The 18694-nt window shown below is 37.1% G+C and overlaps 1 protein-coding gene across 3 annotated transcripts in view; it reads left to right on the forward strand.

The window, feature by feature from the left end:
- Window positions 1-18694, forward strand: part of BORCS6 (BLOC-1 related complex subunit 6) — a 69578-nt gene that overhangs the window by 26697 nt on the left and 24187 nt on the right. For all 3 annotated transcript variants that reach the window (XM_053774706.2, XM_053774705.2, XM_053774704.2), the window contains exons 2-6: window positions 4921-5034; window positions 5413-5559; window positions 13558-13714; window positions 17750-17925; window positions 18066-18149. In XM_053774706.2, coding sequence (XP_053630681.2) covers window positions 4930-5034; window positions 5413-5559; window positions 13558-13714; window positions 17750-17925; window positions 18066-18149 — 669 coding nt within the window. In that variant the 5' untranslated portion in view covers window positions 4921-4929. The remainder of the gene's footprint in view (window positions 1-4920; window positions 5035-5412; window positions 5560-13557; window positions 13715-17749; window positions 17926-18065; window positions 18150-18694) is intronic.

Consider the following 18694-nt stretch of genomic DNA (forward strand, 5'->3'; position numbering starts at 1 on the left):
AAAATGCCAGCAACTAGTGATGTGAGTGAATTTAAGGCCAGCAAAGGTTGGTTTGAGAGATTTAAGAAGCATAGTGGCATTCAAAGTGTGATAAGGCATGGTGAGGCTGCCAGTTCGGACCACAAAGCGGCTGAAAAATATGTGTAGGAATTCAAGGAGCACATAGACAGTGAAGGACTGAAACCTGAACAAGTGTTTAATTGTGACGAAACAGCCCTGTTTTGGAAGAAAATGCCAAGCAGGACCTACATTACTCAGGAGGAAAAGGCACTCCCAGGACATAAGCCTATGAAATACGGGCTTACTCTGTTGATGTGTGCCAATGCTAGTGGTGATTGCAAGGTGAAGCCTTTATTGGTGTATCACTCTGAAACTCCCAGAGTGTTCAGGAAAAACAATGTCGTCAAAGCTAATTTGTGTGTGCTGTGGTGGGCAAACAGTAAGGCATGGGTCACTAGGGACTTTTTCTATGACTGGTTACACCATGCATTTGCCCCCAATGTGAAAAATTACCTAATTGAAAAGAAATTAGACCTTAAGTGCCTCCTGGTATTAGACAATGCTCCTGGTCATCCTTCAGACTTGGCAGAGCGACTTTCTAGGGACATGAGCTTCATTAAGGTGAAGTTTTTGCCTCCTAATACCACTCCTCTCCTGCAGCCCATGGACCAGCAGGTCATTTCCAACTTCAAGGAACTGTACACAAAAGCTGTGTTTGAAAGGTGCTTTGTAGTGACCTCAGAAACTCAACTGACTCTAAGAGAGTTTTGGAAAGATCATTTTACCACCCTCAATTGTGTAAACATTATAGGTAAGGCTTGGGAGGAAGTGACTAGAAAGGGATTCCCCTTCTAAACACTAACAAGATCAACGGTCTCCCCTTGTCCCATCCCATCAATCATCACCAGATCTTCAAAAAAGGTAAGTGTCATGTAACTGTGCATGTCTTCTTCAGTTTGTGTGTATTAAAATTAATATTTCATGTGGTAAAATTTTTTTTTTTCAATACTTTGGGGTGTCTTGCACGGATTAATTTGATTTCCATTATTTCTTATGGGGAAAATTAACTTGACTAACGATTATTTCGATTAACGATAAGCTCTCAGGAACGGATTAATATCGCTGGTTGAGGGTCCACTGTATTATTATTATTATTATTATTATTATTATTATTATCTTTATTCATTCTAAAAATGGTGTGTTACTGTTTGTTTATTCTGAACTAACTTGTACAACTTGTACACAATGCAAGAGTACTGTATTTGTATTGTGAGGTAATTACTAATATAATAAAAAAATATTGAGGTAAATGTTTTACAAACTCTTACAAACGTACGTGAATGAACTAAAAGTTGACACATATTAATACGCATTTATTTCGCCTGACCAAGTCATCGCCCACTACCTGTTCAGTTTGTGTTTTTACATTGTCTCAACTCTGTATCTCGTTCTCTCTCTTGTTTACTCTCGTTAACTGGTTGGCTCTCATTGACGATGGCGTCTAAGCTTAGCTGTGATAAAAAGAGAAGTCGTAAGACTTGCTTTAAGTGACAAGTTAGAGGATGATGGTGTGCCATTCTGATTTTATTCAATAAACACCCTGCCACTCACCTCTCACACATTAATATTAATATTTTAAGGTAAATAATAAGTGTACTCGGTGTGCATCTTACCTTTTATTGTGTTTTTAATGCCCATTTCTATTGCTAACTTAACCCTTTCAGGGTCCGTCCCGTAGATCTACGGCTTTATGTTCAGGGTCCAAACCGTAGATCTACGCCATGAGCTCAGCTCACTCTGATAAACTGTGAGTGGTACATTTGGGCCTAGATATGAGAGAATACATCTATGTGGTATGTGTGCACCACATAAAACAGATCCTGCAGCACACTGTGTATAATGAGAGAAAAAAAATTAAATCATGATTTTTCGATTAAAACAGCAACTTTGCAGTGTTTTTTCGTATGTTTTTTATAGTTGTATTTGCGATTTCTTGGTCTCATTTGATAGAATGGAAGACATGTTACAGAAATAGAGATGATTTTGATTGGTTTTAGCACTGGAAATGGCTTGAAACTGAGCTCAAAGTAGCAGAAATGTTAAATTTTTGCCGATATTCAAGAGTAAACAAACGACCTCACACGTCTAATACACGTCAGCTGGTGGGTCTAATATACATTCACAAATATGGTGATGATATTTATACAATTATTACAGTATTGCATAACAGTAAATCTTCTATTTTTTGGTGTGAATAAAAATTCATTATGTGAATAAAAAATCAAAATGGAATTTATTTGTAAAGCCTCAAAACATAACTAATGAACAGAGGAAATGTTAGTTTAGTGCCAGGAATGCCTACATTGTTCATTCTGGACCCTATTTTGAAATTGGAATATTTTGAACTTTGTGTTAAATTGGCCAAATTACCAATTTCTGATCACTTTATTTTGTAGTTAAAACAGTTGACTTGGCGATTTCTTGTGCTCAATCGATAGAATAGAAGTAATACTAGTGAAATAGCTAAGAATTTGGTTGATTGGAATAATGTAATTGGCCTAAAATGGGAGTCAAAGTCGGCAAAATCGCCGATTCATAAATATCGCTGACACATAAAAATTTGCGAGAGCATAATTTCGTCAATTTTCCACCAAATTTCGTACTTTTTGTTTTATTACCTTCACAAAAAGATTCTCTACGATTTCATAAGAAAAAATAACAAATTTTTTTTTTTGAAAATTCTTGGACACTGGTGCGTGACTCCAGATTTGGGCCTTGGACCCTGAAAGGGTTAATATAAGCTAGTGTAAACTTGTTGTCTGGCATTTATTGCATATTTTATGTGTGCTCTGATAATAATACTTGTGGACCAGTGGCCTGGTGGCTAAAGCTCCTGCTTCACATATGGAGGGCCCGGGTTCGATCTCCGGCGGGTGGAAACATTTCGACATGTTTCCTTACAACTGTTGTCCTGTTCACCTAGCAGCAAATAGGTACCTAGGTGTTAATTGACTGGTGTGGGTCGCATCCTGGGGGACAAGATTAAGGACCCCAATGGAAATAAGTTAGACAGTCCTCGATGATGCACTGACTTTCTTGGGTTATCCTGGGTGACTAACCCTCCGGGGTAAAAAATCCAAATGAAATCTTATCTTGACCTGTGTGGTAGCCAGGTGGAGGGACAACATTACGTTTTCTCTGCTCAGCCATCAGAGAAAACGTGTATGAATCTGCATTTGGCCCAGCCACTCCCTCACTCTGCTTTTGTTTACAATTTTCGGCATGAATTATTCGTTACTTCTACCTTCGTTTATGATGGCATCTAAAGGTAGTTGCTAGAAATGATTAAATTCAGTGAACAAGGTATGTCGATGTTAATAATATGGCTCTGGCCCACAGTGTAGGTAGCCGGTAGGTGTAGCCCAGGCGGGCTACACTTACCGGCTACCTACACTGACTTCCTACAAATAAATACTACTCACCTCTCTTCCTATATTAAGACTACACATGTTTTAAGGTAAATAATGAGTGTACTGTATGTGTATTTTACCTCTATGGGATGTTTTAAATATCGTATATTAAGTATGAGACGGGGAGCCAGGGCTACCTACACCTGGGCTACCTGCACCTGACTTCCTACACCTGACTTCCTACACCTGACTTCCTACAAATAAGTACTACTCACCTCTCTCCCTACAGTAAGATTATAAATACTTTAAGATAAGTAATGGATTTACTGTGAATGTATTTTACTTTTTGTGTTTTTAATGCCTAGTTCTATTACTAACTTAATATAATTTAGTGTAAACTTGTTGTCTGGCATTTATATGCATTTATAAATGAAAAAAAATGGCGTTCTGCCTTCCGACGATGTCTGCTTTCCGGCGACAGCCTGGAACCTAACCCGCCGCATAAGTGGGGCCCTACTGTATTTTGTCCTGCTTCCTGAAAGCAGGAATTCTGCTGGAACGGATTAATGGCATTTCAATTAATTCCAATGAGGTAATTGATTTGATATACGAGCAAATTGAGTTATGAGCTAGATCATGGAACGGATTAAACTCGTAAGTCGAGGTTCCACTGGCTTGAGTGCTGTGTCCAAGCCAATCAACAGATACGTAGCACTTGAGCCGGCCAGTGCACCCTGCCAATCACATCAGATATAAACAAAGATATGCCAGTTCTATTTCTACCTCTAATAGAACAGGTTAAGTGCAATTATGCTAGGTTACATTAGGTTATGCTGGGTTACATTAGGTTATTAGGTTATGTTGGGCTGTGTTAGGTTATGTTGGATTATGTTGGGTTGTTCGGTTATATTGGGTTATATTAGGTTATGTTGGGGTGTGTTAGGTTATGTTGGGGTGTGTTAGGTTATGTTGGGTTGTTAGGTTATGTTGGGTTGTTCGGTTATATTGGGTTATATTAGGTTATGTTGGGGTGTGTTAGGTTGCGTTGGGTTGTGTTAGGTTATGTTGGATTTCGTTAGGTTATGTTGAGTTTCATTGTTTTTACCAAATTGCTTGATATATAGCTATTTATTTGGCAGAACAACTTTTCAATTTTTGCTTTATTTACTAATCACCATCAAGGAAAGTTTTGTAATATTGATCTTGTATCAGTCTCAGTTTTAATTTTGCTCCATTGAATATAATAAATTTTATTATTATTATTATTATTATTATTATTATTTTTATTATTATTTATTATTAAAAATCTGTCATAGTTCATGAAATGCTGTTGTCAAGACATTTTTGCTTTTTAAACACTGTACTGTATATCATGACCAGTTGTAAATCACTAAAATATTTTAATATAATAATGTATTGTTTGGAAATGAAAAGTTTTTGACTAGGTTGGTAATATATATCATCATATAATACTGTACTTTACTATATAATACAATTATAATTCCTAAAGTTGCAGACAATGACTGGCTCCTATTCAGAAATCTTGGAGCGACCAATGCTGGGACAGCGCATTGCTGAAGAAAATGAACAGCTAGAAGAGAAGGATGATGTGGTTAGAGATGAGGTGAGAAGTAATCTTCTCTTAGAAACATTATTTCCAGCTTATGAGATACACACCTGAAGTAAAGTCTTTATGCAGTAAGATTGTGGATCACACGAATATTAGATAGTGAAGGAAAGCTGGTAGATTAGACAGGTGAAGGAGAATATTGGTCATTCAGTGATAATATTAAGTTCATGCTTAAGAAAGGTCCATTAGAAGTGTTGAGAATGTTACATAAAATAAAATACTGTACTCAAAGCTCTGTATGAGTACTCAGGAATTTTTAAATGTAATTTTATTAGAGTAATACAGAATAATTATTTTTGTTCATCTTCATTAGTATTTTAACAAAGTGCACTGAAAGTGGTGGTGTATTTACAAATTATTATTCCTTCCCAGATGGATGCCATTACTCCAGTCTGTTCTAGCATGGACCCTGTTCAAGCTTTCCTCACTCAGGAACGTCTCAGTGCTTTTATGGCTCATGATGATTCTCTAGGAGAAGCTCCAGAATATGGGGCAGAATTCTCACCAAGTGACAGCCAGGTGACCCATAATTACCAGGGATACTTTTCACAATATAACTACAGTTAACCATCTTTGCATTCTTTATGAATGGGTGCAGAGTTTGCGGTCTAGAGGGTTATTTGAATTGTAAAGTCGATACATGTCTGGCAGGACAACTGTTGAATGAGTGATAGTGAATGAGTTTACTTTGTGTCACCCTACCTTAACCCTTTGACTGTTTTGGTCGTATATATACGTCTTACGAGCCAGTGTGTTTGATGCATATATATTCTTGTTTTCTTGGTCTCATTTGATAGAATGTAAAACATATTATAGAAATAGAATGATTTTGATTGGTTTTGCTATGAAAAGGATCTTGAAATGGAGCTCAAAGTGGCAGAAATTTTCAATTTTTGCCGATGTTCAAGAGTAAATAAAAGATGCCATTGTCCAATAAATGTCCAATTAACCATTCTAATATGCAGCCATGAATGGGTTGACATTATTTATACAATTATTACAATATTGCAGTAGTCTGCATAACAGTAAATCTTCTTTTTGTGTGTGAATAAAAATTCAAAATGGAAAGCAAGAGTATTATAACAGGGGCCTGGAGACATGACTGATGAACAGAGAAAATGTTATTTTAGTGCCAAGAATGTCTACACTGTTCATTCTGGACCCTATTTTGAAATTGACATATTTTTTTAATTTGTATGAAATTGGCAAAATTGCCAATTTCTGACCACTTTATTGGGTAACTGAAATCGGTAAATGGGCAGTTTCTTGTACTCAATTGATAGAACAAATGGAATTCTAAAGAAATAGCTGTGAGCTTTAGGGACTGGAACAATAGAATTGGCCAAAAATAGGGCTCAAAGTGGGCAAAATCGCCAATGCATAAATGTCGCCGAGGTCGCTAACTTCGCAAGAGCGTAATTCCGTAAGTGTTCCATCAAATTTCGTACTTTTGGTGAGCGTGTTAGATAGGAGTGAATGGAGACGAATGGTACTTGGGACCTGACGATCTGTTGGAGTGTGAGCAGGGTAATATTTAGTGAAGGGATTCAGGGAAACCGGTTATTTTCATATAGTCGGACTTGAGTCCTGGAAATGGGAAATACAATGCCTGCACTTTAAAGGAGGGGTTTGAGATATTGGCAGTTTGGAAGGATATGTTATGTATCTTTATATGTGTATGCTTCTAAACTGTTGTATTCTGAGCACCTCTGCAAAAACAGTGATAATGTGTGAGTGTGGTGAAAGTGTTGAATGATGATGAAAGTATTTTCTTTTTGGGGATTTTCTTTCTTTTTTGGGTCACCCTGCCTCGGTGGGAGACGGCCGACTTGTTGAAAAAAAAAAAAAAATATCCATGGGGAAGTGGAATAAGAATCTTTCCTCCGTAAGCCATGCGTGTTGTAAAAGTCAACTAAAATGCTGGGAACAATGGGCTAGTAACCCCTTTTCCTGTAAAGATTACTAAAAAGAATAAGAAGAAGAAAATTGTCAAAGTGGGAAGTCTGAATGTGCGTGGATGTTGTGCAAATGATAAGAAAGAGATGATTGTGGATGTTATGAATGAGAAGTAGCTGGATGTCCTGGCTTTAAGTGAAACAAAGCTGAAGGGTGTGCGAGAGTTTCAATGGAGAGGAATAAATGGCATTAGATCAGGGGTTTCAAATAGAGTTAGAGCTAAAGAAGGAGTAGCAATAATGTTGAAGGATAAGCTATGGCAGGAAAAGAGGGACTACAAATGTATTAATTCAAGGATTATGTGGAGTAAAATAAAGGTTGGATGTGAAAAGTGGGTTATAATAAGCGTGTATGCACCTGGAGAAGAGAGAAGTGTAGAGGAGAGAGAGAGATTTTGGGAAATGTTGAGTGAATGCATGGGGAGTTTTGAATCAAGTGTGAGAGTAATGGTGGTTGGGGATTTCAATGCTAAAGTGGGTAAAAATGTTATGGAGGGAGTAGTAGGTAAATTTGGGGTGCCAGGGGTAAATGTAAATGGGGAGCCTTTAATTGAGCTATGTGTAGAAAGAGATTTGGTAATAAGTAATACATATTTTATGAAAAAGAGGATAAATAAATATACAAGGTATGATGTAGCACGTAATGAAAGTAGTTTATTAGATTATGTATTGGTGGATAAAAGGTTGATGGGTAGGCTCCAGGATGTACATGTTTATAGACGAGCAACTGATATATCGGATCATTATTTAGTTGTAGCTACAGTTAGAGTAAGAGGTACATGGGAAAAGAGGAAGGTGGCAACAACAAGTAAGAGGGAGGTGAAAGTGTATAAACTAAGGGAGGAGGAAGTTCGGGTGAGATATAAGCGATTATTGGCAGAAAGGTGGGCTAGTACAAAGATGAGTAGTGGGGGGGTTGAAGAGGGTTGGTTGCAGTATTAGAATGTGGGGCAGAAGTTTGTGGTTATAGGAGGGTGGGAGCAGGAGGAAAGAGGAGTGATTGGTGGAATGATGAAATAAAGGGTGTGATAAAAGAGAAAAAGGTAGCTTATGAAAGGTTTTTACAAAGCAGAAGTGTTATAAGAAGAGCAGAGTATATGGAGAGTAAAAGAAAGGTAAAGAGAGTGGTGAGAGAGTGCAAAAGGAGAGCAGATGATAGAGTGGGAGAGGCACTGTCAAGAAATTTTAATGAAAATAAGAAAAAAATTTGGAGTAAGTTAAACAAGTTAGTGGGATGAATTGTAAAGGACCTGCCTAGTATGGGCCAACAGGCCTGCTGCAGTGTTCCTCCTTTCTTATGTTCTTATGTTCTTAAGAAAGCCTAGGGAAAGTATGGATTTGTCAGTTAAAAACAGAGTAGGGGAGTTAGTAGATGGGGAGATGGAAGTATTAGGTAGATGGCGAGAATATTTTGAGGAACTTTTAAATGTTAAGGAAGAAAGAGAGGCAGTAATTTCATGCACTGGTCAGGGAGGTATACCATCTTTTAGGAGTGAAGAAGAGCAGAATGTAAGTGTGGGGGAGGTACGTGAGGCATTACGTAGAATGAAAGGGGGTAAAGCAGCTGGAACTGATGGGATCATGACAGAAATGTTAAAAGCAGGGGGGGGATATAGTGTTGGAGCAGTTGGTACTTTTGTTTAATAAATGTATGAAAGAGGGGAAGGTACCTAGGGATTGGCGGAGAGCATGTATAGTCCCTCTATATAAAGGGAAAGGGGACAAAAGAGACTGTAAAAATTATAGAGGAATAAGTTTACTGAGTATACCAGGAAAAGTGTATGGTAGGGTTATAATTGAAAGAATTAGAGGTAAGACAGAATGTAGGATTGCAGATGAGCAAGGAGGTTTTAGAGTGGGTAGGGGATGTGTAGATCAAATGTTTACATTGAAGCATATATGTGTGAACAGTATTTAGATAAAGGTAGGGAAGTTTTTATTGCATTTATGGATTTAGAAAAGGCATATGATAGAGTGGATAAAGGAGCAATGTGGCAGATGTTGCAATGTGGTAAGTTATTAAATGCTGTAAAGAGTTTTTATGAGGATAGTGAGGCTCAGGTTAGGGTGTGTAGAAGAGAGGGAGACTACTTCCCAGTAAAAGTAGGTCTTAGACAGGGATGTGTAATGTCACCATGGTTGTTTAATATATTTATAGATGGGGTTGTAAAGGAAGTAAATGCTAGGGTGTTCGGGAGAGGGGTGGGATTAAATTTTGGGGAATCAAATTCAAAATGGGAATTGGCAGTTACTTTTTGCTGATGATACTGTGCTTATGGGAGATTCTAAAGAAAAATTGCAAAGGTTAGTGGATGAGTTTGGGAATGTGTGTAAAGGTAGAAAGTTGAAAGTGAACATAGAAAAGAGTAAGGTGATGAGGGTATCAAATGATTTAGATAAAGAAAAAATGGATATCAAATTGGGGAGGAGGAGTATGGAAGAAGTGAATGTTTTCAGATACTTGGGAGTTGACGTGACGGCGGATGGATTTATGAAGGATGAGGTTAATCATAGAATTGATGAGGGAAAAAAGGTGAGTGGTGCGTTGAGGTATATGTGGAGTCAAAAAACGTTATCTATGGAGGCAAAGAAGGGAATGTATGAAAGTATAGTAGTACCAACACTCTTATATGGGTGTGAAGCTTGGGTGGTAAATGCAGCAGCGAGGAGATGGTTGGAGGCAGTGGAGATGTGCTGTTTAAGGGCAATGTGTGGTGTAAATATTATGCAGAAAATTCGGAGTGTGGAGATTAGGAAAAGGTGTGGAGTTAATGAAAGTATTAGTCAGAGGGCAGAAGAGGGGTTGTTGAGGTGGTTTGATCATTTAGAGAGAATGGATCAAAGTAGAATGACATGGAAAGCATATAAATCTATAGGGGAAGGAAGGAGGGGTAGGGGTCATCCTCGAAAAGGTTGGAGAGAGGGGGTAAAGGAGGTTTTGTGGGCAAGGGGCTTGGACTTCCAGCAAGCGTGCATGAGCGTGTTAGATAGGAGTGAATGGAGACGAATGGTACTTGGGACCTGACGATCTGTTGGAGTGTGAGCAGGGTAATATTTAGTGAAGGGATTCAGGGAAACCGGTTATTTTCATATAGTCGGACTTGAGTCCTGGAAATGGGAAGTACAATGCCTGCACTCTAAAGGAGGGGTTTGAGATATTGGCAGTTTGTAGGGATATATTGTGTATTTTTATATGTATATACATGTACTTCTAAACTGTTGTATTCTGGGCACCTCTGCAAAAACAGTGATTATGTGTGAGTGAGGTGAAAATGTTGAATGATGATGAAAGTATTTTCTTTTTGGGGATTTTCTTTCTTTTTGGGTCACCCTGCCTCGGTGGGAGACGGCCGACTTGTTGAAAAAAAAAAATATGTAAAATATGAAATAACTTAAAAACTCTTGAAATTTTGGAGTTTCAAGACATAACAGAGAGACGTAGTGCTTATGGAGCTCACAGAGAATGTAAACAAACCGGGTGGGGCTCAATGACCATATTAGAATGTCAGATGGGGGGAACCGTATAGAAAGTTTTGGTCATAATTTGAAATCACAGTATTAGTGGAACACCGTAAAGCGAAACACCGTAATGCGGGACCCTACTGTACTACATAAAATTTACTCACACTTCTGTCCATACTACGTATACTGGAAAATCAATTCTAATATTAATCCTGTCCTAAAACTTTTTTTGATAGTTGCAATAGAACTCATTGGCATGATAGCAGATACAAAAATATCTACGATATTCCCCATGTCCAACTCAGCCTGTGTAAAAACTCAATGCTCATAAGAGGACCTAAAATCTGAAACACTCTACTTGAAGATTCCATATGTTCCCTGTCTGCCAGCCACTTCAAAGCTACTATTAAAAAACACCTTACCTTAATGTGATCCTGGCAATTTATTATACCAAACGAAACAAGGCGTGGTCACAGACCGGACTGCGGGGGCATTGACACCTGAAACCTTTTCCAGGTATACCAATGCTCTTATATGTGTATGAAGCATGGGTAGTGAATGTTGCAACAAGAAAAAGGCTGGAGGCAATGTGTGGTGTGAATATTATGCAGGAAATCCGTAGCTTTGAGACTAGAATGCGGTGCGGGGTTATTAAAGTATTATCTAAAGGGTTATTGAGGTAGTTTGAATATAGGAAGGCAGTGTAAGGGTTGCCCTAGGAAAGGTTGGAGAGAGGGGGTAAAGTAGGTTTTGTGTACAAGGGGCTTGAACATTATGTGTGCATAAGCATGGTAGATAGGAGCTAGTGGAGGTAAATGGATTTTATGAATTAACTTGCTATTGAAGTGTGAAACAGAGCAACATTTATGAAAGGATACAGAGGAAACTGGTTGGCCAGACTTGAGCTCTGGAGGTGAGAAGTACAGTGCCTGCACTCTGAAGGAGGGGTGGAGATATGTTGCAGTTTTTGAGCTCCAGTATTGGCATGCCTTTGGCAAGGCAGTGATGGAATGAGTGATGATGAAAGTGTTTCTTCTTTTTTGGGTTGCCCTGCCTCTGGGAAATGGCCAGTGTGTTAAAAAAAAAATTTTTTACTCATATTTTCAAGACTTATTGTTGGAAAAATAAAGAATTAAAGACAAAAGCTTGATGCATTAGAACATTAGCCATAAAATTGTTTGAATATATAGTATTTTTCTCTTGCTCTATATAGATTTCTTTTGTGAGCAAGGGGCTAGTAACCCCTTCTCCTGTATATATTACTAAATGTAAAAGGAGAAACTTTCGTTTTTCCTTTTGGGCCACCCTGCCTCGGTGGGATACGGTCGGTGTGTTAAAAGAAAGATTTCTTTTGTAAATTTACTGTTATGCGAGGACCTGTTTCTGTCGTTAAGTCTGCATGCATGATATACATTCACCATGTGCATATATACATTCATTATGCAAAGCGTATTGAAAGCTTTTATAATGAGGATTTAAATGTTGATGGCCCATTTGAACTTAGTACAGCTGCCATGAGCCTGAAATGCATCTAAAGCATAAAGTAAGGGTCACCTTTAATTTAAATCATACATTCATGTGTTGTACTAAATATTATTTAAAACTCTATTCTCATTTGTTATGATTCTTAAACCATAAAACATTAGTAACCATTCCTGATTGCTGAACTTGTGCAAATGTATCTTGAGTTCTAGAATATTTGAATTCTCTATGGGACATAAAGCATGTGATAGTGAGTTAGGTGGCAAGTAGTTGAGAAGCACTTTACTAGATATTGCACTAATATGTTAAAATAAGACTTTTCTCAATTAAATTTTAGGGAATTTAATAAGCTTTGTGTAAATGATAACTCAGAAGAATAAATATTGATACTGTGAAAATTTCAGCATTAGTTGTTACTGGTTACTGTCTGAAGTTATTTTAACTGCAGTTCTTTAATGAACGATCACCTCCGAATGCGACCAATTATGTAAGTGTATTTATGCAAGTGCGTTTGTACGTGTATGTTTGGGGATCTGAAATGGACTAATCAACTTCACAATATTCCTTATGGGAACAAATTCGGTTAGTACTGGCACCTGAGCATACTTCTGGAGTGAAAAAATATCGTTAACCAGGGGTCCACTGTAATGATGAAAATATTAGTGTGTTTATTGTGTTGAATTCAACAGTACCATATAGTACCATATGGTACAATGAACCATATGGTATCACTGTACTGTATGGTACAATGTACCATATGGTACCATTGCATCATATGGTACCATATGGTACCATTACACCATATGGTACCATAAGGTACCATTGCACCATATGGTACCATTGTATCATATGGTGCCATTGTACCAAATGGTACCATTGTACCATATTCTACCCTATGGTACCATTGTATCATATGGTACCATTGTATCATGTGCCATTGTACCATATGGTACCATTGTACCATATGTACAATTGTACTATATGGTTCCATTGCACCCAATGGCACCATTGTACCATATGGTACTATATGGTACTGTTGTATTCAACACAATAACCGCACTAATATTTTCATTTTGTTTACAATAAACTTGTAAACAAGTTTTGTAAGCAATATAATGATAAACAAATTAGTGTAGTTATGTGTTGAATACAATGAGTGTACACTTGTACAATATACATTATATTGGTCTCACAGGCCACAAATGTTATTAGAAAAAAAAAATTAGAAAAGAAAAGAAAAAGTATAAAAAACATAAAATAAAAAAATGCAATTTTGCGGAAGTCACTGAAGTTGCCGCCACCCGGTCATTTTGGGTCAACTTCCTGCCACTATATCTCGGTAAGTACTGATCAGAATTTTTTTTTTGTTTTACTACCTTCACAAAAATATTATCTTTAATTCTGTAAAGTTTTTTTTTTTTTTTTTTTTTTATTTTTTTTTTTTTTTTTTTTTTTTTTTTTTTTTTTTTTTTTTTTTTTTTTTTTTTTTTCAAAATTTCTTGGACACTGGGGCACCCCTTCCGATTTTGGCCTTGGACCCTGAAAGGGTTAAGCATACAATTGAAATTCCTTAAATGATGCATATTAAATTTTTAATTATTTCATTATTTGTGATTAGGGGCGACCTTGGACTCTTCAAGTAGGGAGATGCAGTCCAGATCAAGCAGAGTCGGCCCTGCAGGGTGCTGGAATGGTCACCCGTCATGGAGACATCATATCATTTGTGGCAGATGATCTACATAATAAAATAAAACTTTCAAGTCCAGTGTCTAAAAGTAAGTGTAAGAGTGTTGTAAAGTTACTCTTCACTCTCATGTTCTGACTTCAGTACAGTGTCAGTAGTATTGTCTGATACTTGCAGTTTTAAAAGTTGTCCAGGAGATTTGAAGTTGTATATTTGTCTTGTCTAGATAAATTGATTTAGAGTTTTCTTTTTTCCTCTCTGGTCTGTATATGCCTGCTGAGGCAGTTTTTATTCATTATACACATTCTTGATTTTCAGTATAAGCCAATGATGACTACTACATTTGTACTGTATATACCGGCACCACCATGTGTAGGAATTCTTTGCAAACATTTTAACCCTTTGACTGTCGCAGCCCCAAATCCTGAAGTGTCTCCTGGTGTCGCAAATTATTTGAAAAAAAAAAAAATTCCTATGAAATGATAGAGAATCTTTTCCCGATGATAATGACACCAAAAGTACAAAATTTTATGGAAAACTTACAGAATTACGCTTTCGCAAAGTTAGCAACCTCGGTGACATTTACACATCGGTGATTTCGCCCACTTTGAGCCCTATTTTTGGCCAATTCCATTGTTCCAGTACACCAAACTCATACCTATTTCTTTAGAATTCCATTTGTTCTATTGATTGAGTGCAAGAAACTGCCCATTTACAGAGTTCAACTACCCAATAAAGTGGTCAGAAATTGGCAATTTGGTCAATTTCATGCAAATTAAAAAATATATCAATTTCAAAATAGGGTCCAGAATGAACAATGTAGACATTCTTGGCACTAAAATAACATTTTCTCTGTTCATCAATGTCTCCAGTCCTCTGTTATAATACTCTTGCTTTCTATTTTGAATTTTTATTCACACAAGAAATAGAAGATTTACTGTTATGCAGACTACTGCGATATTGTAATAATTGTATAAATAATGTCAACCCATTCGTGGCTGCATATTAGAATGGTTAGTTGGACATTTATTGGACAATGACATTGGCAAAAAATCGAACATTTCTGCCAATTTGAGCTCCATTTCAAGTTCCTTTTCATAGCAAAACCAATCAAAATCATTCCATTTTTATAATATATTTTCCATTCTATCAAATGAGACCAAGAAAACAAGAATACACCCATAAATACTATACGAAAATACACCTCAAAGTCGGCATTTTAATCCAAAAACACGGTCGGAGTTTTTTTTCCCCATTATGCACTGCGTGCTGCAGGATTTTTTTTATACTGCACACACTGACCACACAGACACATTCTCTCACATGTGGGCCTACCAGCTTTCTCCTGCTTAATTTGAAGCCACTAGAATTTTTGAGTATATATACGTCAAACACATTGGCTCGTAAGACGTATATATACTACTAAAACAGCCAAAGGGAGAAATCTTACTTCAGATTTCCAGTTCTGACCTATGTGGGTTTAGGAGTTCCTTATAAATGAACATTAATATAATGGAAATAAACAAGCCTTAACACTTGAAGGTAGTTGAAATATCTCTCAGAGATTCTACATCATTAAACAGATACGTATATAAATGGAAAAAAAAAAAAAAGACAAATTTAGTTTAAACCTTTCACTGTCCAGACCCCCAATTTGAAATTTGTATTCAATTTCCTAAAAAAGAATCCCCCCCCCCCCCCAAAAAAAAAAATCTTATGAAATGGTAAAGAATCTTTTTTCCAAAGGTAATGACATCAAAAGTACAAAATTTGATGAAAAACTCATGGAATTATGCTGGCGCAAAGTTAGCAGTCTTAGTACATTTTACGCATTGGTGATTTCACCCACTTTCATTCCTATTTTAGGCCACTTTCACCATTCCAGGTGACCAATTCTTTAGCTATTTTGCTAGCATGCCTTCCATTCTATTGATTGAGCACAAGAAACCACCCATTCAACAATTTCAACTACCATGTAGTAATGTGATCAATTTCACACAAAATTAAAAAAAAAATAATAAACAATTTAGACATTCCTCTGTTCATTAGTTATGCCTCCAGGCCTCTCCTATATTACACTTACTTTCTGTTTTGAATTCTTTTCACACACAAATAGAAGATGAGCTCTATTTCTCAGATAATAATATATAACCAGGAAAAATTATTTATGATTTACAGTATCCTAGTAATTGAATCAGATCTATTAAAAATCCATAAAACAGACTGGATGTTGTAGGAGAGCCTCACCCGTCCTCAGAAATATCGACAAAAATCAAATACAGCCTCTCCTCACTTAATGATGGAATTCTGTTCCTAAGACCACGTCGGGAAACAAATTTGTCACTAATTGAGGAACATACTATAATGGTAGTGGGTTTATGTCAACCATCTTTGATATTATTTTAACATCACCTATACACTATTTATAACATTTTTAGTATTTTAAATGTTCATGCGGTAGTGTACTGTATATTGTAATACACAGAATAGAGGAAATCAAAAAACAACCAAAGCAAAAAGTAGTGATGGTGGGAATTCTTCAAAGTGTAAGAGAAGCCGTGAAGTGCTTCCCATCTGTAAAAAAGTGATAATTCTTCACTTATTGTGCATAATTTGTCAATTAAATTGTATTCTAGGTATGTCTATAAACGAAAAATGACTTATACATGGGGTTTTCTACTATCCACGGTTTTGAGTATCCAAGGTAGGTCTTGGAACATATTCATGGATACCGGGGGGATGGGACTACTGTAAAACTGTGAAAACCATCTGATAAAACACCGCAACAACACTATTTTAATCCATACACTTGGTCACAGTTTTGTTTTTTCCAACATGCACCACGTGAGGCAGGTTTTTTTTTTTTTTTTTTTTTTTTTTTTTTTTTTTTTTTTTTTTTTTTTTTTTTTTTTTTTTTTTTTTTTTTTTTTTTGTATAGTTCATACTCACTGCACAGAACCATTCTCTCATATCTAGGTCATAACTTACTGCTCACAGCTTATCCAAGTGAGCTGAGCTTATGTCGTGGAACTACATGAGCGGACCCTGGCCTCAGTGGCGTGACAGCCAGCGGTAAGGTTCATAAGAAAAATGGTACCTACCTTCTTCTTAAATAATCAGAATATTTATTAGTTATGAAGTGTTATTGAAAGTTTTGGATATACATTTTTTTTTTTTCTCCACAAATCGGCCGTCTCCCACCGAGGCAGGGTGACCCAAAAAGATAGAAAATCCCCAAAAAGAAAATACTTTCATCATCATTCAACACTTTCATCTCACTCACACATAATCACTGTTTTTGCAGAGGTTCCCAGAATACAACAGTCTAGAAGCATGTACGTGGCCCGGTGGTCTGGTGGCTAAAGCTCCCGCTTCACACACGGAGGGCCCGGGTTCGATTCCCGGCGGGTGGAAACATTTGACACGTTTCCTTACACCTGTTGTCCTGTTCACCTAGCAGCAAATAGGTACCTGGGTGTTAGTCGACTGGTGTGGGTCGCATCCTGGGGGACAAGATTAAGGACCCCAATGGAAATAAGTTAGACAGTCCTCGATGACGCACTGACTTTCTTGGGTTATCCTGGGTGGCTAACCCTCCGGGGTTAAAAATCCGAACGAAATCTTATCTCTTATCTTATCTTATAAAGATACGCAACATATCCTTCCAAACCGCCAATATCCCAAACCCCTCCTTTAGAGTGCAGGCATTGTACTTCCCATTTCCAGGACTCAAGTCCGGGTATATAAAAATAACCGGTTTCCCTGAATCCCTTCACTAAATATTACCCTACCCACACTCCAACAGCTCGTCAGGTCCCAAATACCATTCGTCTCCATTCACTCCTATCAAACATGCTCATGCACGCTTGCTGGAAGTCCAATACAGTTTGTTAATAAAAATTAAATTATTATCACAGAATCTTTTTCTAAGTGGGATATGATCTTTTAAGTTCGGCACTTTTAAATCTTTAAGATGTAAGTAATCAGTTTTGGAAATTCCTTAATACACACCACTCTGCTAAACTTTAAAGCTTTATGACTCAATTTATCTCTTTTATGGGGGAAATCTTGATTATTAGTTTGCCAAGCCTTAACTTGTTAGTTAGGCTTCTCATAATTGTTTCAGCATTGGCGTCCTTCCCTGGATCTCGAAGTTCGACCCCAAGTTTGTTACGGACAGCACTAGCCCCTCAAGTGCCACCTATAGATCCAACCATTATCAATGATATTGAGACACATGCAAGGCATATTGCTACATCTGTTGACACACTTATTGAAAATCTCACTGGGACTCTCCATAGTGTAATTATGAGGCCTTTTTTTTATTTGGTTGTTTTGTATCTAGTTTGCTGTATAACAAATGCAAACGGAAAATGACTTAAGATATGATGGCATGATATTCCTTAATATTGAAAATTATTCATTCTAAAACTAATTTATAGATTTCAGCTCTGACTGTGGATTGTGTTGAAACATACCGAGATGCTGTTTGTAAAACCTGTGATGCTGTTGATGCAAATATTAAGGTAAGCTGCTGTAATATTTTCACATATCTTGCCATTACATTTCATACATTTCAGCATAAAATGAGCAGCATAATTTTTGGAACAATCTAAAAAATTATTTCCAGTGGTAGGGCCTTCAACTGACAACTGAAAAGCCCCGTTTCGATCTTTGGTGAGTTGGGTCTATGGGCAGATCTCTTTTTGCATGCTGCCTTTGTTTGCCTAGCAATAAGTAGGTGTTAATCAATTGTTGTGGGTGGTTGTCTAAGGGAAAATGGTATAGTGCACTTGAGAAAAGGTTTGATTATTTTAGAGCATCACAGGAAGCAGATTACCTGAACCTAACCCTCAGCCCAGACCTCACCCAACACTGTCTGACCTCCATGACTTGGCTCGTCATTTACCCCTGACAGAACACCTCATCTATTTTTTTTATATTATATTTTGTATTATAGTGGTACCAGCACTTATATGGGTGTGAAGCATGGGTTGTAAATGCTGCAGTGAGGAGGAGGCTCAAGGCAGTGGAGATGTCGTGTCTAAGGGCAATGCGTGGTGTAAATATT

This window comes from Cherax quadricarinatus, unplaced genomic scaffold (assembly GCF_038502225.1).
Source record: "Cherax quadricarinatus isolate ZL_2023a unplaced genomic scaffold, ASM3850222v1 Contig556, whole genome shotgun sequence".
Taxonomy (NCBI): Eukaryota; Metazoa; Arthropoda; class Malacostraca; order Decapoda; family Parastacidae; genus Cherax; species Cherax quadricarinatus.